The sequence below is a fragment of the Nycticebus coucang genome, chromosome 5 (genome assembly GCF_027406575.1).
Source record: "Nycticebus coucang isolate mNycCou1 chromosome 5, mNycCou1.pri, whole genome shotgun sequence".
Lineage (NCBI taxonomy): Eukaryota > Metazoa > Chordata > Mammalia > Primates > Lorisidae > Nycticebus > Nycticebus coucang.
Window position 1 is genome coordinate 19,862,562 of NC_069784.1, and position 24,053 is coordinate 19,886,614.

Below are 24,053 nucleotides of genomic sequence, written 5' to 3' on the forward strand. Positions count from 1 at the left end.
TTTTCAAGCAAGAAGAGGCTGGTCATCAACTTTTAATCTCCTAAAGCAAAAAAACTTTCAACCCAGGATCTTGTATCCAGCTAAACTGAGTTTCATCTATGATGGAGAAATTAAATACTTCAATGACATTCATATGTTGAAAAAATTTGCCATAAGTAAACCAGCTCTTCAGGATGTTCTCAGACCTATCCTCCACAATGACCAACCCAATCCTATACCACAAAAGTAAACTCACTCAGAAACTTCGGATCAAACTCCAACTTCCACACTGGCGAAAGGATTAAAAATGTCCACTGGACATTTGAAAAATTCGATACCCAAAATTCCACCAGACTTATCAATACTCTCCATCAATGTGAATGGCTTAAACTGTCCTCTAAAGAGGCATAGGTCAGCTGACTGGATACAAAAACTTAAGCCAGATATTTGTTGCATACAAGAGTCACATCTCAACTTAAAAGACAAATACAGACTCAGGGTGAAAGGATGGTCATCCATATTTCAGGCAAATGGTAATCAGAAAAAAGCAGGTGTTGCAATTTTATTTGCAGATACAGTAGGCTTTAAACCATCAAAAGTAAGGAAGGACAAGAATGGTCACTTCATATTTGTTAAGGGTAATACTCAATATGACGAGATCTCAATTATTAATATCTATGCACCCAACCAGAATGCACCTCAATTTATAAGAGAAACTCTAACAGACATGAGTAACTTGATTTCCTCCAGCTCCATAATCGTTGGAGATTTCAACACTCCCTTGGCAGTGTTGGATCGATCCTCCAGAAAGAAGCTGAGCAAAGAAATCTTAGATTTAAACCTAACCATCCAATATTTAGATTTAGCAGACATCTACAGAACATTTCATCCCAACAAAACCGAATACACATACTTCTCATCAGCCCACGGAACTTACTCCAAAATTGATCACATTTTAGGTCACAAGTCTAACCTCAGTAAATTTAAAGGAATAGAAATTATTCCATGCATCTTCTCGGACCATCATGGAATAAAACTTGAATTGAGTAACAACAGGAATCTGCATACCCATACAAAAACATGGAAGTTAAATAACCTTATGCTGAATGATAGCTGGGTCAGAGATGAGATTAAGAAAGAAATCACCAATTTTTTGGAATAAAATGACAATGAAGACACAAGCTATCAGAACCTCTGGGACACTGCAAAGGCAGTTCTAAGAGGGAAATTTATAGCACTGCAAGCCTTCCTCAAGAGAATGGAAAGAGAGGAAGTTAACAACTTAATGGGACATCTCACGCAACTGGAAAAGGAAGAACATTCCAACCCCAAACCCAGTAGAAGAAAAGAAATAACCAAAATTAGAGCAGAATTAAATGAAATTGAAAACAAAAGAATAATACAACAGATCAATAAATCAAAAAGCTGGTTTTTTGAAAAGGTCAATAAAATAGATAAACCTCTGGCCAACCTAATCAGGAAAAAAAGAGTAAAATCTCTAATATCATCAATCAGAAACAACAAAGACAAAATAACCACAGACTCATCAGAAATCCAAAAAATCCTTAATGAATATTACAAGAAACTTTATTCTCAGAAATATGAAAATCTGAAGGAAATAGACCGATACTTGGAAGCACGCCACCTTCCAAGACTTAACCAGAATCAAGTGGAAATGTTGAACAGACCCATATCAAGTTCAGAAATAGCATCAACTATACAAAACCTCCCTAAAAAGAAAAGCCCGGGACCAGATGGTTTCACGTCAGAATTCTACCAAACCTTTAAAGAGGAATTAGTACCTATATTACTCAACCTGTTCCAAAATGTAGAAAAAGAAGGAAGACTACCCAACACGTTCTATGAAGCAAATATCACCCTGATCCCCAAACCAGGAAAAGACCCAACAAGAAAAGAAAATTATAGACCAATATCACTAATGAATATAGATGCAAAAATATTCAACAAGATCCTAACAAACAGAATCCAGCAACACATCAAACAAATTATACATCATGACCAAGTTGGTTTTATCCCAGGGTCTCAAGGCTGGTTCAATATACGTAAATCTATAAATGTAATTCAGCACATAAACAAATTAAAAAACAAAGACCATATGATTCTCTCAATTGATGCAGAAAAAGCTTTTGATAATATCCAGCATCCCTTCATGATCAGAACACTCAAGAAAATTGGTCTAGAAGGGACTTTTCTTAAACTGATAGAGGCTATCTACAGCAAACCCACAGCCAATATCATATTGAATGGAGTTAAATTGGAATCATTTCCACTCAGATCAGGAACCAGACAAGGCTGCCCATTGTCTCCATTGCTTTTCAACATTGTAATGGAAGTTTTAGCCACCGCAATTAGGGAAGAAAAGGCGATCAAGGGTATCCATATAGGGTCAGAAGAGATCAAACTCTCGCTCTTCGCAGATGATATGATTGCGTATCTGGAAAACACTAGGGACTCTACTGCAAAACTCCTAGAAGTGATCAAGGAATACAGCAGCGTCTCAGGTTACAAAATCAACACTCATAAATCGGTAGCCTTTATATACACCAACAACAGTCAAATTGAAAAAGCAGTTAAGGACTCTATCCCATTCACAGTAGTGCCAAAGAAGATGAAATATTTGGGAATTTACCTAACAAAAGACGTGAAAGATCTCTATAAAGAGAACTATGAAACTCTAAGAAAAGAAATAGCTGAAAATGTTAACAAATGGAAAAACATACCATGCTCATGGCTAGGAAGAATCAACATTATCAAAATGTCCATACTACCCAAAGCAATATATAATTTCAACGCACTCCCTATTAAAGCTCCACTGTCATATTTTAAAGATCTTGAAAAAACATTACTTCGTTTTATATGGAATCAGAAAAAACCTCGAATAGCCAAGACATTACTCAGAAATAAAAACAAAACAGGAGGAATCACACTACCAGACCTCAGACTTTACTACAAATCGATAGTGATCAAAACAGCATGGTATTGGCACAAAAACAGAGAAGTAGATATCTGGAATAGAATAGAGAACCAAGAGATGAATCCAGCTACTTACCGCTATTTGATTTTTGACAAGCCAATTAAAAACATTCAGTGGGGAAAAGATTCCCTATTTAACAAATGGTGCTGGGTGAACTGGCTGGCAACCTGCAGAAGACTGAAATTGGACCCACACCTTTCACCATTAACTAAGATAGACTCTCATTGGATTAAAGATTTAAACTTAAGACATGAAACTATAAAAATACTAGAGGAGAATGCAGGGAAAACCCTTGAAGAAATTGGTCTGGGTGAGTATTTCATGAGGAGAACCCCCCGGGCAATTGAAGCAGCTTCAAAAATACACTACTGGGACTTGATCAAACTAAAAAGCTTCTGCACAGCTAAGAACACAGTAAGCAGAGCAAGCAGACAGCCCTCAGAATGGGAGAAGATATTTGCAGGGTATAACTCTGACAAAGGTTTAATAACCAGAATCCACAGAGAACTCAAACGCATCAGCAAGAAAAAAACAAGGGATCCCATCGCAGGCTGGGCAAGGGATTTGAAGAGAAACTTCTCTGAAGAAGACAGGCGCACGGCCTTCAGACATATGAAAAAATGCTCATCATCTTTAATCATCAGAGAAATGCAAATCAAAACTACTTTGAGATATCATCTAACTCCAATGAGACTAGCCTATATCACAAAATCTCAAGACCAGAGATGTTGGCATGGATGCGGAGAAAAGGGAACACTTCTGCACTGCTGGTGGGAATGCAAATTAATACATTCCTTTTGGAAAGATATATGGAGAACACTCAGAGATCTAAAAATAGATCTGCCATTCAATCCTGTAATTCCTCTGCTGGGCATATACCCAGAAGACCAAAAATCACAACATAACAAAGATATTTGTACCAGAATGTTTATTGCAGCCCAATTCATAATTGCTAAGTCATGGAAAAAGCCGAAGTGCCCATTGATCCACGAATGGATTAATAAATTGTGGTATATGTATACCATGGAATACTATGCAGCCTTAAAGAAAGATGGAGACTTTACCTCTTTCATGTTTACATGGATGGAGCTGGAACATATTCTTCTTAGTAAAGTATCCCAAGAATGGAAGAAAAAATACCCAATGTACACAGCCCTACTATGAAACTAATTTGGGACTCTCACATGAAAGCTATAACCCAGCTACAACTTAACAATAGGGGGAAGTGGGAAAGGGGGGGGTGGGTAGAGGGAGGGGAATCGGTGGGATCACACCTGTGGTGCATATTACAGGGGTATTTGCGAAACTTGGTAAATGTAGAATATAAATGTTTTGGCACAGTAACTGAGATAACGCCGGAAAGGCTATGTTAACCACTGGGATAAAAATGTGTCAAATGGTTTATGAAGTGAGTGTATGATGCCCCATAATCATATCATTGTATACAGTTATGATTTAATAAAAAAATTAAAAAAAAAAAACCCAGATCAGATGTCACCGTCTCTGAGAAGGCTTCCTTGCCCACCACCCTAGTTGATGGTAATCCTGCCCTACTCTGTATCACCCTCTAGTATGTATGAAGTTCTGTTATTGTGTTTGTTACATTAAATTACATTTATTTGTTCATATATCAGCTTCTCTACTAGAAATATTCTTTGAAAGGAGGCCAAAATCTTATTGATATTTGAAGAAGTAAAGTGTTAGAACCATAGGCACATCATTCACTTTGTGGAACTGACGAAACACAGACTAAATGTGCAAAATTGCTAAGCAGTTCTTCTTGGAACATATTTTGCACAGCCTGAGAAGTCAGACAAGGTTTAGTCTTCATCACCTTTGCCCTTCTTGGGCAATTTCTTTTCCTCCTTTGATTTCATCTGTTTTCCTTATGATTACCAAATCTACATCTTTGAACTTTTGTCCAAATTCTAGATGCTTATCTTTAATTGCCTGCTGAACATTTCCAAGTGAATACCCCAGGTGTACCGCAAATTGTAATATACCCAAAAAAGAACTCAGAACTCCTCTGTCACAAATTTACTCCTCTTGCTATGCTGTTTTGCGTCAACACTTCCTCATCTTCCCCGTATGATGAGTTAAACACTTAGAATCAGCTTTTCTCTCCCTCCATCACCTACCCTATTTATTCATTGCTAAGTCCTTTCATCTGCTTATCTACTATCTTTTGCTGAGCTCTTCTCTTTTCTCCTTCTACCAAATTAGTTCAAGCTCTCAATATATTTCTCCTAACCAATGCAATAAAGTACTAAGCGCCTTCCTGCTTCAAGCCTTTTTAACCCAACTCCCATTATGCTGCAAATTACTTTCCTAAAACAAGGATATATTTATGTCAGTTTCCTGCTCAAAGACATCACTGATGGCTCCCTGCTGGCACATTCCTCCTTACGGCATGCCAAGGCTTCATGATCTTTTCTTTTCCTGTGCATCCATCATTTCCTCATACTGCCCACACAATGCACACTCAATATACACACACTCAAGGCTTACCTAGCTGCTCAAACACTCCTTCTGCTGCCCTGTCCCCAAGGCCTTTGCTCTGGTTATTCTACCTGGAAGGTCCTCCTCTCTCTTACGACTATCTCTTTTGTCATTTTCTTATCAATGTGCTAGTCATCTTTCTAGGCCAGTTGTTCATAACTTGTACTACATAGATCCCCAAAAGTCCCAAAGATAAAATTAAGGGATTTGTGAATTTGCATGACAGAAAAATTGTATCTTCCTTTCCTTTGACTTCTGAGATGTAGTATTTCCTTTAATTATGAATGTAGGCAACAAACAATAAAAATATTAGAAGTGCATAAGACTTTGTCACAAATAGAAATCACAGATTTATCATATCACACTATAGTCACTATAGATATCTTGAATTATAATTTATGCTCATTACTAGACCTGAAAATGGGATTTTTAATTTAATGCCTTACAAAGAAGCATAGTTATGACTATATCACAATTTCTTGGGATTTTAAAAACTATTTTATTCATTTTTTTTCACATCCTTGGGAATGTTTACTGGGCAATCCCAATTACACCACAAGCCAATCGACTTCCAGCATTTCCCGTCTTTGTACTTTCTTCATTTCTACCTTTGCCCAAATCATCTGGTTTTTCATGGACCACCATTGTGCGGCCAATGATGGACTGTTCCCCTGAGAGTGAGATCATAGAATCTTCAATAGATACAATGGCCTCACCATTTTTGCCAGCAGTCACATTGCCCAGGTCTCCAACATGCCTCTCTTCATCTTTTGGCCCACCATGTTTTTTGGATTGAGGATTAAAGTGAGGACCTGCACTGGTGCAGCCTTGTGTATTATCTCCAAACTGATGGACATGGAATCCGTGATCACCTTCAGCCAGTCCTGTAATGTGTCCCTTTACCATAACTGGTTCATTCCCCTGCTGCTTGAAGTGGATGGTGCCCTGCACTGCACCGTCGCCCTGCAACACACACACTGCCTTCATCATCTTGTCTTGCGGGGCACAAGCGCCGGTCTGCACTTCGAGAAACTAGAGAGAAGAAAGAACTGCTGTAGTAGATGGTGGTGCAAACCCCTCAATAACTATTTTAATACAACTGGTTTCCATTATAATCCCTTTTGTTTTGTCTTATTTTATAAATTTAAAACATTAATTTGAGAACAAATCAATAGGAATAAAAAAGGTTAAAGATGCCTGTCTGGGTTTATCCTAACCTCTGTCTTAAGAAATGCTTCAGGACATTGGCCTGGGCAATTACTTCCTGATTTATACATCCACAGCACAGGCTACCAAAGCAAAATTGGGGAAATAGAATCACATCAAACTAAAAACTTTTGTACAGCAAAGAAAAAAATCAACAAAGGGAAGAGAGGACCTACAATGGGAGAAGATATTTGCAAACTACCCACCTGACAAAAGACTCATAACTCAAACATATAAGGAGCTCCAACAACTCAATAGGAAGGAATCAAATAATCTGATTTAAAAGTAGGCGAAGAATCTCAATACACATTTCTTAAAAGCAGACATACAAATGGCTGGCAGGTATATAAAAAGATGCTCAGCATCATTAGTTTTCACAGAAATGCAAATCAGAATTATGATGAGATACCATCTCACACCCAGTTAAAATGGCTTTTATCAAAAAGACAGATATAAGGAATGCTCATGACGATGTGGAGACAGAGGGTTCCTCAGAACCTGTTGGTGGGAATGTAAATTAGTGCACCACTATGGAGAACAGTATGTCAATTCTTCAAAAAAATGAAAATAAGAACTACCGCTTGGTAGGACCAACCAATCCTACCCCAGGGTGTACATCCAAAGGAGGGGAAATCAGGATATGGAAGATATCTGCACTTCTTTACTGCAGCACTACTCATAATAGCCAAGCTCTGTAATCAACCTAAGTGTCCATCAGCAGATGAATGGATAAAGATATTGTGGTACATATATACAACAGAATATTATATAGTCACAAAAAGAAGGAAAGCCTACCCTTCGTAACAACATGGGTAGAACTAGAGAACATAATGAAAAGATAAATAAGCCAAGCACAGAAAGACAAAGCTTGCATGTTCTCACTCATATGTTGGATATAAATATTAAAAGTGACTGATCTCATGGAGACAGAGAGTAGAATGATGGTTACCTGAGGCTGAGAAGGGTGGAGGTGGGGAGATAAAGTGGGATGGTTGATGGATATAAAAATGTAGTTACATAGATAGAATAAACTGTATTTGATAGCACAACAAAGTCACTATAATCAACAGTAAGTTAGACTATACTTCAAAATAACTAAAAGAGTGGAATGGAATATTCCAATCACAAAGAAATGTTAAATGCCTGAGGTAATGAACACTCCAATTGCCCTGATTTAATTAATCCACATTGTATACCAGTATCAAAACATCACACATACCCTATAAAGATATTCAACTATTATGTACCTATAATAATTACAATTTTTAGAAAACTCTACCCCAAGAAGTTTTCCTAGATCACCTCACCCACACACATACAGTATAAATTAACATCTACTACTTGATCCCATCAACTAGTTGGAACCCCTTCTGGGTCTCTCATAGCCTTCCTTTGTAGTCATTTATTAGGTTTTGAGATCCTGAGGACAGGAACATTTATTTCCTAGTTTTGGGTATCCCACAGAGCTTGTGCCCACAGTAGGTGATTAACCTGAGTTGTGCTAAACACACTTCTTTTTAAGGGAACATTTTAGGTCAATGGAATTCAAATTGAGAAACTAGGCATGTTGCTGATGTACTTTGGTAGCTGAAGTGAACATGCCCACTTGTAACTCAAGCTGATTGCTCTGTTCTACCTGATTTCTGTGTCTTGAAACAAGGGAGGAAAGGGGGAAAGGGCAGAAAAGGTGACTCTGGAAATCTTCCTTTGGTAATCCAGACACACAGCAATGAATGATTTATAAGTAAATTTTTTAAAAAGTAGTCATGCCTCCCCTAATGATGGGGATTCACTCTGAGAAATTTGTCATTAGACAATCGTGAAATTACAACCATCAGAGAGTGTATTTACACAAACCTAAAGGGTATAACCTACTACCCACCAATATGGTAATGGCCTATTGCGCCCAGGCTATAAAACTAGACAGCATCTGACTGTACTGAATGCTGTAGGCAATTGCAACACAGTAGTAAGTGTTTGTGTATCTAAACATACCTAAACAAAGAAAAGGTAATGCATTGCATGATGACATTAGGACCACTATGATCTCTCTAGGTAATGGGAACTTTCCAGCTCCATTGTAATTTTATGGACCACCAATATATATGCAGTCCATTGTTGACCAAAACATTGTTATGTGGTGTATGACTCTGTATCTATATCTGATTTCTTTATTTTTTTTTTTACAACAATTTGGATGGAACTAGAGACCATTATCTCAAGTAAAATATCTTAAGAATGGAAAAACAAACACCACATGTACTTGCGACTAAATTGGAACTAACTGATGAGCACACATGTGTGCAGAGAGAAGTAAAACACAGTGGAAATCCAATAAGGGAGGGGTGAAAACCTACCTAACAAGTGCAACATATACTATCTTGGTGATGGGCACACTTATAGCCCTGACTCAATACACATAATGAAAAACATTCGTATCCCCATAATATTTTGAAATTAAAAACAGAATTTAAAAAGAATGCCTACTCTTATTGCTATTTAACACAGTCCTGGATGCCTTGGACAAAGCTAATGGAAACAAAAAGGAGTAAGATGTGTCAGCATTAGAAAGGAAGAGACAAAACTGTCACTATGATAGATAACATGAATATCTCCTTAGTAAAATACAGCAAAATGAACAAGGGGCAGGGAAGCTCCACACCCCTCACGTGCCTATCTGCACTAGGCATCTCTTTCATTTAGCTGTTCCTTAGTTATATCATTTATATTATAATAAAACAATCAACATCAAAAAATATACATACATCTTTATAGTTCCACTGCACAAGAAACAGAATGAGTTGGATATGAAACTCACAATATAACAAGAACATACTTGGAATACTGACCATTCAACAACCATCTATGCTTTGGGGCCAAAAAAAATATTTTTGGAGCAATGATTTTTATAATTACTTGGTAATTTGTAACATAAGTTTTTGTGTGAAGAAATTATTTTGTGTAAAATAGTTCCTCCAAAGGAAGACATTTTATGTTCAGTAATACCCAAGTCCACAATCTTAACTGGTATGGTTTAAAAAAATAATGTAATATACCACACAGCACAGGCATGGACCATTTATCTCTGAACAATCAAATGAGATTGATAATAATTGACACCGGATAAACATTCTTTTGCCAATGGACCTCATTATGGGGTTTGGGAGAAACAGAAGTTGTGAATGATGAAGAAGATATAAAAGAAAATGCTGCAAAAGTTCTATTTAATACAATAAATATTGCAAATATATGTTTAACCATATAATCAGAAATATACCTATTCTTTTATTTTATTCCTAGTACAGAACCTAAGACATAACAAGTAGTCCCCAAAGCACCTGCTAGGAATATCTATTTGCATGCTAATTTTTTATAATTCGTATTTTACAGTTATTTGTGCAAGCTCCCCAATCTCCTCTCAGTTTTAGACATTGTGGTGTTTCCTGACTCCCTCCTACCTTTTATTATGATGAGAAAAGGAATTACTATTATTAGTAGTAATAATGAAAATAAATACTCATATGTATACAATGTTCTGTAGCTTTTAAGATTTTAGCTACTAATATTTTAGCTTAATTCCCGTAAGAATACTATGAGGAAGACAGGACAGTTATTATAACAAATACACAGATAATTAAGTAATTGGCCCAAGTCCCTACAGCCTGTGAGTAACAGTCAAAGCAGTTGTCAGGGACCACAGAGTCCAAACTCAGTTTTCTTTTTATGTTTGCATTTTACCCAAGGAAGAGTTAAAAATCAAATAACTGCATGTGGATTGTTTCTGTGTCTAATTCCAGCTCTTACCAATCACTGTGGTTAAGGGAGTGATTTACCAGGGGCACACAGTAGGCTCTGATCCTCTGTTCATTTATTTATGCAGCAAATAGTTCTTTAGCACCTCATATTTGCCAAGCATATAAAATCGATTGGCAGGTCCAATTGCCAGTAAGCACTTTGGATATTTACATTAAAAGGAAACAACTTAGACTGGTATGTTTTTAACCTTTCAGGACAATTTTTAAAAGGGAGGAGTCAATGGCAGAGCAACTTAGTAGTCATCTGCTTCGTTTGTGTGTCCGTCCTGATTGCGGGAGGCAGAGGATGGAGGAAGACACTGCAAAGACAGTGACAGGCTGTCACAGTGCGCACTGTGGTACAGGCCCCCAGATGCCACCCTAGCCAAGGTCCTGCTCCCTCTCCTGGGCTTCCTACACCCACCTAGTGACTAATCTGTGTGTGGGCACAAAGTCCCAGTCTCACTGACATCATCCAAATGGAGTTATTGGAATGTGGGGTCAGTTGTGCCCAACCATCCCAAGTGCCCTCCAGATTGGTGGTGCCATCCTGCTTTCTCACTCAGTCACAGACACTACACCCATAGTAGAAAAAAGAAGATTCCTAAATGGGATTGTGGAGCCGAATCTCCCACCGGCCAGCTGGCATGGATTGTCTCTTCCCCAGGACAGATGGAGCCAGAACAGCCCCTGACACGAATCCTCCTCAGAATCTTTCCTCCATCTCTCTTCCTGGTCACACAGCCACCTTCTAGTACTGAATTACAGCAAAACACAGTTGAAGCTGTGCTCAGCCCACCGAGTAGAAAGAGACAATACTTGCGAAGAGCTGCAGGATCTAGCCAACGTGTAGAGCAGGAGATGAGAAAGTGCCTGTGGAATTGGATGCTGAGAGTGTTGGGTTAAAGGAGGTGGGACTTCATGTTGGATAAAGGAAAATTTAATGATTTGGGAGCTCTCTCTCAGAACGACACATCCTGATGAGGAGACTGGAAAAGCATGTCAACTATTAGGAGGACTCTTTAAGGACTGTAGAAAAGAAAGTCTAGTACAAATGCCATGATTGCCATGGCAGACAATAGAAGAGAGATCAAAAGGCTTAGAAAAATGGGTATGCCTGCATACACATATCAAGTAAAACTAGAGAAATCACTAGCTGACTTTGACCTGCTAAAAGGCACAGAGAACACCTTTTACTAAAACAATAAAAAATGCACTGACTCCCTGCACAGGACACCAGCATCGCTGAGCTCAGCAGTGACTATCCTCTGCAAAACAGGGATGACCATAAGATATTCCATTATAATGCTGAACTTTTTGATAGTGCTAGGTAGTTAGTTAGGAACAGCTCTCCTAGGGAAGGAGGGTAAGTGTGGAACCCCCAGGCTGCCATCTTGGTGCTGCCCACCTTAATTTTGTCCTAAGTGATTGTTCACACCTGGGGAGGAGGGACCACCCTACAAATCTACCAATCAGAACTTAACAGGCCACTGGGTCCATGGACCCTCCCAATGGGTCCTCTAATTAGAAAGGACTTTCTTGGTAGTTGGTGTAACTCTTACGTCTGTATCTTGGTCTCTTTCAAAAATAACATTGCATCCTGATAGGACTGGCAGATTGTGGTGACACCCTTAAAGATCTAAAGGACTTAGGGGTCCTCACCATTTAATTTACCAGTCACCTTCTGCAAAATCAGATAGACCCTGAAGGATAACTGTAGACTATCACAGTTAGGAACTCAACCAGGCAGTAGCTCCAGGCAGCTATTGCACCAGGTGCTAGGGCAGGTCAACAGCCTCGGTATATACCCACAGCTGCAGATCTGGTGCGTGTGTTCTTTTGCACCGTGTACATTCACAGTCCCGCTCCAGGGTTACAGATGTGAGCCACCAATCTGGTCCCCCTTTGATCTTTTGATCAGGTAGGTCCAGTTTACATAGATAGAAGGAAAGTCTCTCCCAAGGGCCTGTTAATCTCTAAGAGCCTTTTCCTGAGCTCCTCCAAAGGCTACCTCCAAAATGAGAATCTCAATGAAGAGTCCTAGGATTTTGGAGCAAAGGCACACCAGTAGTGAAAAATTAGATAGCTTTCAAAAAAAACACAGCTCTTGCCATGCTATTGGGCCTTGGTAGAAATGGGGCAACCTTGCTGTCAGGACTTCCCACCATAAACCAGATTCTGCTCAGCCTCAAGGCAAGGAGCCACAGTGGGGTTCATCCACTAATCATCTTCTTGAATGACTTTACCTAGAAAATAATCCCACCAAATGCCTGAAGGAGCTGTTCCCAGAACCCTTACAAGGGTAAATGGGCCTGAGCAGGACAAGCAGTGAACTTTGATGGACATCTAAGTGTGCTGCCCACATCACCCCTTCACTTCAGACCCCAAGCATTTGTTACCCTGTCACCAGGGGTAGTGGTAGTGTTAGTGTTAGTGATGGACAGTTCATAGCTCACTGTCCCTTCAGAAACTGTCCTCAGCTAAGGAAAGTCACCTCTCCCTTCCCAGGGCAACCTGAATCCAATCACTAGTGAATACAGAGATCAAGGCTACTGCCCTTGGCCTAGGAACATTGTAGCTCCAGAGCCCCTGAAGGTCAGCTGAGGTGTCTGTTGTGACTACAGTACAACTTGACTTTCTCTGCCTCGTCCTGCAGTCTTCACTCTTTTACAGGTGTTGATCCAAGAACACGCCCCAGTAAACTTTCTGCATTCTGATGTTGTCAGAATTTTCCTCCCAGAGACTCTAATTTGTAACAGCTGTACTTCAAGTGGGTTGTCGTTCCTTGATATACTCCTTTTAACAGCACAGACATTTTTTAAATTTAGGGATGGAGTCTTTTTATATAGTCCAGGCTGGAATGCAGTGGATAGGCACAGGTGTGATGGTAGCTTAATGCACCACAGCCTCAAACTTCCTGGGCTCATCCAATCCTCCTGCCTCAGTTTTGACAGTTCCTGGGACTAAGGGATGTGCCAATGTATCTGGGAACAATAACATTTTATAACCTGATATTTGAGAAGAGTTTTGAGAAATAAAACTCGCATAGCTGCCCTACTGCTCAATCCACAATTTATTAATTTAAACCGCCCCAATTCCCTTTGAAAAACTCACATTAAAACTTAAAAGTCATCTAGACTATACAAATACCTGTACTGTATATTACTGTAGCCGTTTATTTAAACAGCTGTTTCATTACTCCTTAAACATATTTTCCATTCTATGAAATCAACATTATCGTTACATTTTTATACCTTTCTTCTTTCATAAAATGATAAAAATTCATTGCCTACTATTTCATTCAGCCTTTATATCTTCCTACTGAGAAATAATTACAAATTCGGAACATCTCTACTTTGTCAATATTACCAATCTGTTGCCTCATATGTTCAAAATAGCAGAAAACCTACAGAACCAGTACTCCAGACTTCTTAGCTTAGCTTTTAATATGACTTTGTATAACACTATTTATTCATTTAACAATAGCTTATAGCGCAGTACTTGGGGTGCTTGAGAAATTGCACTTGACTCTGAGCATGAAGTGTAAGCAAAACAGGCAGCCCTGATCCTCATGAAGCTTAGAGCCTGATGGTGAAAGCAAATAGGGAACAAATAATGACAGTGGAAGAGAGATCACAAACGATTCGTGAAATAACAATTGTGATTCTTCTTTTGGAGGAAACAGCCAGGATATCTTGAGCGTGTAAAAGAGAAAGTCCTCACCTAACCTGGGATGCCTGGGCTTCCTTGAGGCAATGGCATTTGAGATACACAAAAACAAATGAGATGTAGCAAAGGAGACAGAAACAGAGATTTATAGACAGAAGGAACGCCATACTTGAAAACTTCTATAAGGAAAGAAGCTTACTATGTTCATGGAACTAAACTAAGCGAGACAGGAGCAGTGACACAGAAGTCTCGGGGTGTCTTCCACACCAGAGTGACAGTTTCAGACTGTATCCTAGGTGCCATCAGAAACCATTCCAGGGTTTTAGGCAGGAAAAGGGCATGATCCAGTTTTCTAATATGCAAAATGGAGGTCATACCACCTCCCTGCTCACTTTATCGATTGCTGTGAAGATCCAGTAAGATAATGGATGTAAATACTTTATAAAATAGGAAGTGTTCTACAATGAAAGAATTACTATTACCTACTGTGTCCTGTAGCTGATTACATTCTTCATTTCACCGCCCCCTCAAAAAAGCATAATTGTATAATTCATCTTCTGACCAAAAAATAAACAAGACAAGCTTCTTAAAAAGTCGTTCTTAAAATATTCTCTGAACTCCAATTGCAATTGTGAGTTCTCTCATTTTAAAACCAGCTATTCCTTGAAGCTGGCAAAAACTCTGAGCAAAACTTATCTAAATATTCTAGCCACACCCTTCATTTGATGCTTTACACACAATGTTATGTCGTGTATTCCATTGTATCATAATTTGGAGGCAAAAGCTGAAAAACTTCGCAATGTAAAGTCAGTTCATCTTATTCACACAAATGACTGTTTTCACAAGGAATCTCTTATTTTTTTCATGATTAAGTAATAGAGACCTCTAAAATACAGCACTTAAAAGTAATACAAACAATAGGAGAAAAATTAAAATTTGCCAATCTATGTCCTGTGGACCAGTAAAGGCATGTGAAACAATTTTAAAATAATAATAATAGCAATAATAATATTACCTCTTTATTTAGCATCTACCATATGCCAGGCATTGTGGTAAATTCTTTACTTGTATTATATTACCTTACTGATCCTTCACAACCATCCTATCTATTATAACGGAAGCTCAAAAGGAGAAGTTGTAACTTTCCAGAATCACACAGCTGTTAAGGAGCCAAGAGGTTGGTAAAATTCAAGTCTGCCAGACTCCAGGACCCATGGAGACTCTTATAACCCAGTTGATTGCCACCACCACCACTTATTATAAGAAACACTCATCTCCAGCCACCCTCCCTAAATATCCATGGCTTATATGTCACCAGTCACCTGAAGATTATCTGTGGAAAAATTTGTTTCAAGATTCATTGACCCAATTGTACAGAATAGGTGGATTAGGATAAGTCATTTACAGACATGCTTCTTTCTGTCCAGTTTACTTCTATGAAACTTGTGTCCACACATCCAGCAGCAAGTTTTCTAAAGCAAATAATGTTTAAATCTTTCCTCTAAAAAGAGAACAATTAGCATTTATTGAGTATTTTCCATGTGTTAGGTGTTTTACGTATTTTATCTCATTTCATTCTCAAACATTATAAAGTAGGTATTAGTATCCCAATTTTGCTTATGTTGAAACTGATACCCCAGCCCAAGATCCCACTGTAAGAGGCAGAGCCACCATTTGAACCCATATCCTAACTAGGCCATGGTGCCTGCACCAAGAAGGAAGTTCGGGAAAATAGAGAAATACAGCAAAACTTTATGCACTGGCCATGAGCTAATGCAAGGCAATGTACCCTGCAGACGAAGAGAACAAGATAGAATAGACTTTCAGGAGGGGTGGAGGAGATGGATACTTTTCTTGGTGCTTCTCTTCAAACAATGTTTCAAAACACAAAACACTTGGGCTGAAAAGGCCTCTTGCAACCAGGGAAACACTCCCCTTTGTTCTTCAGTCCCTTGTGTAAATGGTATGAGTCACTACTTCCTTTTGAAACACAGGAAATATCCCCATCTTGTGGGATTTCAGGATATCACTGCCACTGACCAGTTTGACCATATTACAATTTTGCAACCACAGGTTTTATTGCTTAACAGAAGAAGCCATTGTCTACGTTCTAGTTGTTTAAATGTCAAGTAACAAAGGAGTTGTATTTACAGATGTGGAGATGTTCCATCACCTTTGCTTCTCTGCATGAGAAGAAAATTCCATCCCACCCCATACAGGCAATATCAAGAACAAGACCCAACACAAGAACCAGGTCTTATCCATCTCTGAAGTCCCAGCACCTAGCATAGCACCTGACACAGAGTAGATGCTACAGGTAATGAATCAGCTAAAAAGCTTTAATAATACTCATTTGTATCAAATCATACGTTCAAATAATAACTAGTTGAGTATGGCAGGAATGTTTAAGAGTATGTTTAAGAATCTAACAACTATATCCAGCTAACTTGAACGTGCAAGTTTAAAAATAGACCTTCACATACTCAGTTGTGCATAGGTATTCTTTTTGTGTATAAGTAAGAATGGTTATAGGAAATATCCAGTCCTTTCTCTTGAAATTAATCCCTTAAAATGAATCCAAGCTAGGATAATCCATCCTGCTGATTCCTTAACAGAGGTTTCAATAAAAGCCCAACTAGCATTCATAAACCCACATAATTTCAGCATTAAGTTGTGCTGGTGGAGGCCTCACTCACCTGGATTATATTTCAGCTCCTTACTGGTTGTGCCTCACACCATCATCAGGTGCCAGGGGTGTGTCTTCTCAGTGTGCTGCCACACCTTTATACCAGCTTTCCTTGGTATTCATTAAAGTGTGGAGACAATTGCTAAATGGTTTCAATTATTGTCCTTTCATTATAATTGGGCACCCAAGTGGCATTTTGTACTACTGTATATATTTCATCGATGGGTGATTCTCCTTTTACAGTAACTGCATAATATTTTAAAAGTATCACGAAAGAAATCACTATATTATGACAAAAGGAGGGTTTTTTAGGGTAAAAGAGAAAAATCACTGCAAAAGTGAATTCAAACTCTCCTGAGAACAAAACAAAAAGTAATTATGACAATGAGGGCAATGTATATTACAGACATACAGACAGTCAATGTTCACAAAGTAAAAATCCTATGTCAAATAGTAGCCCTAAATATTCATGTTTAATTAATTAAAATTAATTATTAACAAGTTATCTAGTAAGTAAGTAACATCTAGTTATTGTTTTTATTCTTGTAATAATAGGCTATGAAACATCTTAAAAGCTAAATAGTGTTTTAGGTCATAAGTCTATAAATGTGTACTAGCATTAAAATTACAAAGGCTTGGTGCATATTATAGGGGTATTTGCGAAACTTGGTAAATGTAGAATGTAAATGTTTTGGCACAGTAACTGAGATAACGCCGGAAAGGCTATGTTAACCACTGTGATAAAAATGTGTCAAATGGTTTATGAAGTGAGTGTATGATGCCCCATAATCATATCATTGTATACAGTTATGATTTAATAAAAAAAATTAAAAAAAAAAAATTACAAAGGCTTGGCACCCATAGCACAGTGGTTATGGTGCCAGCCACATACACCAAGGCTGGCAGGTTCAAACCCAGCCCTGGCCAGCCAAACAGCAATGACAATTGCAACAAAAAATAGTCGGGTGTTGTGGTGGGCACCTGTAGTCCCAGCTACTTGGGAGGCTGAGGCAAGAGAATCACTTAAGCCCATGAGTTTGAGGTTGCTGTGAGCTGTGACACCACAGCACCTACCAAGGGCAACATAGTAAGACTCTGTCTCAAAAAAAAAAAAGAAAATTACAGACCAAAAAATGCAAGAATAGAAGTTATAATGATCTGTGTCCTACTTAACAAAGCGACCAATAAATAATACTTATGTCTCTCATAATATATGTATATGTAGAAATATGTACAATATACAATATAGTACATGTATGTACGTAATATATGCATACTGACTTAATAATAAATGCAAAGCTTGAAAATATGCTGGAAACTGATTTAGGGTGTTCCGTCTTAAAACTTTGGTATAAAATACTTTTAAAATACCAGAGAACTTACTGCCACATAAAAACACTTATTGAAACACGCATTTTTAACACCAGGGCAAAGCAGACAGCTTCGATTAAGAAAGCTAGAGCATATTTCATTTGATTGTTCCAAAAGATGAAAAGGCAAGAAAGAAAAAGGATGAAACAATTTCAGATGCTTTCAATGCATTTATCAAATCAGAATGAACTGCTTTTGACTGTGGATATAATAAGTCAGAAGGCATTCACTAAACCAAAAGGCAAGAACTTCTTTTCCACTGTGACTAATTCAACTTAATGAAATTATTTTTTTTAAATTACTCATATGAGATATAAGAAGAAAAGCAAAGATGATAGAAAGGCAAGCAACAGCTAGTATATTTCATAAAAAGACAATAGCCACAATTTTGAACCGATTAATGTTAGAATTTCTGCCTGACCTTGGATTTGACAAAACTCAATGTAAAGGCCAAGTTTATAAAAGAACTTCAATTATAAGAGGTTATCTAAAGAGCACTTAAACTGGTTTTCAAGATGAAATACTAACTGAAGTTTGTATTTATTTCATAAACAACCATGTTAACCTTGCTATTTGCACTGTCAATGACATCTTCCCAAGACTATAGAACCCTTACACTATAAATCTTTACTAGATAAGCAGCTCGTTCCTTGTTTGTCAAAGTGTGGTAGGAAGTTGTAGCAGGAAAATAATATAGAAATGAATCAAATGTAATACTGTATATTACAAAAACAAAACATATTATAGTACATGAGATATACTTCATAATAATCCTTTATCCCCTAGAAACAAAATTGATACCATGGTAAACCAACACTTATCCCTCTGGAATGGTCTTAAGAGCTAATAAAAGATAATAATAGTATTAATAATCCTTCCATGTGTTCATTGCTTTGCAGTTTCCAAATTCCTTTGCTAGTGTTTTATCAGTTGATCTTGCCCTATGAGACAGGTAGGGCATCTGAGACTCAAAGGGGTGAACTGATTTGCCCAAGGTCATATGGCTAATAAGAAGCAAAATTAGAAATCGAATACAGTATAGTTTTTTACTGGTGAACTGAACTATTTCTCTGAAGTTATTGTTTCTCTTCAAAGATACGAGATAAGCAAAAACAGAATATTGCGATGGCAACATGTAAGATTTTATTTGATCTACTTAAATAAACATAAAGCCACACTTCTTCCAGGATTTAATATTTTCTAAATGATCTTCTACAGTTTTGAGATTTTATTCAAGCAATATTGCACAGATTTATAATACCATACAAGTCTTCATACAAATGCAATCAGCGCTCAGCGCCTGTAGCTCAGCGGCTAGGGTGCCAGCCACATACACCAGAGCTGGCGGGTTCAAACGCAGCCGGGGCCTGCCAAACAACAATGACAACTACAATTGAAAAATAGCCGGGTGTTGTGGCGGGCACCTGTAGTCGCAGATACTTGGGAGGCTGAGGCAAAAGAATCACTTAAGTCCAGGAGTTTGAGGTTGCTGTGAGCTGTGACACCACGGCACTCTACCGAGGCAACATAGTGAGACTCTGTCTCAAAAAGAAAAAAAAAATGCAATCAGGACCACTATTAGATTGTTAATTGATGAAGAGGTTTGTGATAATATGAAACCATCAAAATATAATAAACACTTTGAATATTTTATTTTGTTTTAAAGCATATAAACATACATTTATTCACCAATTCCTTTAAAATATGGAGCCAAATACTTGTGTCTGAGAACAGGCCCAGTGACTGTTACCCTAAATGTCTGTCATGTACCAACCTCACCCTTAATTTAGCATATATATATTTCCACTTTCAGTTTATTCCACTTGAAGCTAGGATTTTATTAGTTGAGGAGAAACTGTCTAATCTCAAAATATCACCCCTGAGAAATACATTAATAAAAAATGGAAATGTAGAAACTCAGAAGATACCACCTTAACCAAGTGATAACGCCACCACTAGTAAAGGTACGTCAATATCATAAACCCCCATACTGTGAGTGGCAGGATGGCACTCTGTGGTGCTCTTGCCCAAAATACACATCATTTAAAGCTTGAGAAAGCCTATAACAAACTCACACTGAGGGGCACTCCATAAAATAACTGCTCAATTCTCTTTAAAAGCATCAACTCATGAAAGAGAAGATGAAGATTAGGAGAAATAAGTGGTAAATAATGCACTGGGCGCCCTGGATTGGATCCTGGAACAGAAAAAGGAAACCAGTGGGAAAACTAGTGAAATTCAAATCAGGTTTGTTGTTTAGTTAATAATATCATGCCAATGTTAATTTCCTGGTTTTGTTAATTGTACTATGGTTACATAAGGTTAACATATTAGAGGAAGTGGGATGAGGGGCATACAGGAACTCAGTGTGCTATTTTTATAAATTTTCTATAAATCTAAAATTAGTTCAAAATAAAAAGTTAAAACGACTCACAAACAAAAACACCTGCAAAGCAATCTGATTTTGAAGCAGCATGAAGACCTGTTGGGATAGGAAAAAGAAGCAAAGAGTCAAAATAAGCAAGTCAGAAAAGAAAAGGAAATGAATGGCCAGTAGCCTACTTTCTATGGCCAGTACATAGAAAGTAGTTTCCAACTCAGTAATTAATCAAAGAAATGCAAATGAAAACAGTGTGGTATTTTTATCTCCAAATTGGCACATTAGTTTTATAAACACAGTGAACATGGATATGAGGAGAAAGGCGTGCAAAACCACTGCAGGTGGGACTGTAAGTTGGTATGAACTTCTCTGAGATAAAATTTAAAATTTTAGATGTATATATTCTTAAAACCAGCCTTTCCACTTGAAAGAATTTATTGTGAAGAAGTACGTAAGTCAAGAATTCAAAGAATGCTCATTGCAGTGTTGTTTTTAACCATGAGAATTCTTAAACCATCGAAATGTTCATCAGTAGAAAAAGGTTAATTATGATGTACCCATATAATGACATATTATGCAATAATGTTTAAATAGCATATAGATCTCCCTTCGTTGGCATAAACAAGATATGAATGATAATTATGGAAAATACGGTTACAAACATGTTCGTATAAAACATTGATAGTATTAATAAATACATAGAAAAATATGTGAAAAATATCCAGCAAAATATTTTAAATTCACATTCCACCCAAATTGCATTTACTTTTCAGGGATCTCAGGTTGTGTGGTCCCTATCCCCATTCAGTGAAAGCAGGGAACCATTCTACAGTCAGGCTATGACTGCACCTTCAGGAATTGTCACTAGGTGGTACACTGTATGTTCAAGACGTCTAAAGTTAGGTGTATGTCCTTATTGCTGTGACCTCAGAGACAATAACCCAGTCCGTATGTATTATGGAAAAATTGTATTACTCTCCTCCAAATCCCTAATGATTTAATAGCCAGTTGCGCCATTACTCTACAGGGGGCACTCCAGAAATTTTTGTTAGGCAAATGAGACATAATTAGAAATGACAGAAGCATCAAACATTGAACAACTTCTTCGTGTCTTTTTGTCATTTTTCTAAACAAAGTTAAACTGGTTTTATGGGTGTCTTTTACACACTACTCTACATTGTGAACATACAAAAAGAGGAAAATGTGTCTGAATCCCTGTTTTTATAAAGCATCTTTGAAGGAATGACATTCCAAGGAATATGATTTGGGAAATCCTGTCCTCCACACTTGTCCATCTTGTTTAATGTAATCACTTTTGTGTCATCCAGTTGAAGTTTCAATCTTCCTCACTCTTCATTCTGGACTTCATCTTTGCTGTACTCATGTCACCACGACTGTCAAGTCCCAGGTTGGCACTTGCTATTATGTTGCCAGACAGGTGCTCAAGTCTGTCACATACAAATTCTCTGTACTTATCACTACTAAGAAATGGTATAAAGAAGCAATTATTATTACCTAAGTACGTGTTCATCTCTCCTCCTGAGACTGTGAACCCTTTGGGAATAGGAAATATGTGCAGTTCATCCCAGTTCCCTCAATAACTAGCTTGATACCTCAAACATCGTAGGTCATATTAAATGTTTGAAGAATGAACAAATTAATGAGTAAACAGTGTATGTAGTAAGTACAAGAAGCAGCAGCTTAGTTCTAATAATATTGAAGTCTGAAACCCTGTATTAATGTCTAACATTAAAATGACTTTCTCATTCATTCATTCAAAAAATGTTTAAGTATATGCTATATTTCTGACATTGTGCTAAGGATATAAAGACGAGTAAGAAATAATTCTGTCTTCAAGTAGTACACAATATACTGGATAAAAATAACTTACATTTATTTAATGCTCCTTCTAATGCTACCATACTTGATTTTCACAATCATTCTATGAGACTAATAACTTTCTTATCAACTTTTTAAATGTCTAAACAGTAACATGTAAGTACTAAATAATTCTTATAAAATATATGTAAGGTATACAGTATGAGATAGCAATCGCCTGTCTTTATTTCTTCTCATTTTTATTTACACTTAACCATGTCTGTTTTGCTAAACAATATATTATGTAGTTTTGCATGTTTTTATACATTGTTCAAATGGAAACATATCGGAAGCTTACTATTTCTTTTTTTCTTTTTTTTTTTTCAGTCAGTATCTCACTGTTGCCCAGGTTATAGTGCCATCGCATCAGCCTAGCTCAGTAGCTGGGACTACAGGCACCCACCACCATGCCTAGCTAATTTTTCTATTTTTAGTAGAGACGAGGTCTCACTCTTTATCAGACTGGTGTCGAACTCCTAAGCCCAAGAGATCCTCCAGGCTCAGACTCCCAGGATGCTAGGATTCCAGGTGTGAGCCACTGTATCTGGCCACAACTTACTATTTTCACTCAACTTTATAGTTTTGCCTTGCACAGGGAAATCTTAATACACATGGACTTGATTGTTTTATATATGGTGAGAGAGAAGGACCCAATTTTATCTTGTTTTCAGATAACCAATTGTTTCAGTACCACTTATTGAAAAGTCCATCTCTTCTTAAACAACCTTCAGTACTATCTCAGTCATAAAAAAAAACTTCCATTCTTGCATTGCTCTGCTTCTCATCCCCATTTTCTCCTTTGTTTATCAATTTGCATAGCCTTGGATCTAATTCCAGGCCACCTGAAGAAACAGAGCTTTACAATAAATTCCTAATTCATGATATGGGATTCCCTCTGCTTTGTACACTTCTTCAAGAATGTCTTATTTACACTTGATCATTTGCTCCTGTATATAAATTTAAAATCAGTTTGTCATATATCCTTTTTTACACATAATTGAATTGAACCTCAAAGCAGCTCATGATGAAATGTAGGATGAAGCCAAAGATTGAACCTATGCCTTCTAACTCCCAAATCCAAGCCTCCTTCTATGCAGCACTCGGCCTTTCAGAGGATAACTACTCTGTAATATCCCCATCAAAAGAAAACTTACACAACTACTTCAGATTGTGTTATGAAACTAACTCATCAGAAGATTCATCAAAAATGTAATGTTCTTTTAGAAGTTGCATGGGCCTACACTGAGGCTCTTTAATGGATCCTTATGACAAGACCGATAGATGCTTTTTCAACATCCATCCCTTCTTCCATTGTTCCTCACTAATAGAATGCTTAATTTACTGGGAGAAGAGGACAAAGTTGACCAGCTAATAAAAACGAAATTTCTCAGCCTCCTTTGAAAAGAGAGAGAGAGAGAGAGATCCATGTGTCCACAGTTCTGGCCAAGGAGACAAAAGCAAGGGAGGAAAGAGGGAAAGTCCTTAGAGAGGGAGGGGCAGGCCGAGCTTCTATGCCCTTTGGGCCTTTTATGCCCATTGTTCTTTATCTTTCATGCATCCTTGACTGCAAACATAATTGCAAGTGTCGTAGTGGCC

General features: G+C 37.6%; 1 protein-coding gene across 1 annotated transcript in view; it reads right to left on the minus strand.

Annotated features, from left to right (window-relative positions):
* Positions 1-5,994: 5,994 nt before the first annotated feature.
* LOC128585824 (superoxide dismutase [Cu-Zn]-like) overlaps positions 5,995-24,053 on the minus strand; it is a 78,144-nt gene continuing 60,085 nt past the window's right edge. The window contains exon 3 of the mRNA XM_053591153.1: positions 5,995-6,505. Coding sequence (XP_053447128.1) covers positions 6,005-6,463 — 459 coding nt within the window. The 5' untranslated portion in view covers positions 6,464-6,505 and the 3' untranslated portion in view covers positions 5,995-6,004. The remainder of the gene's footprint in view (positions 6,506-24,053) is intronic.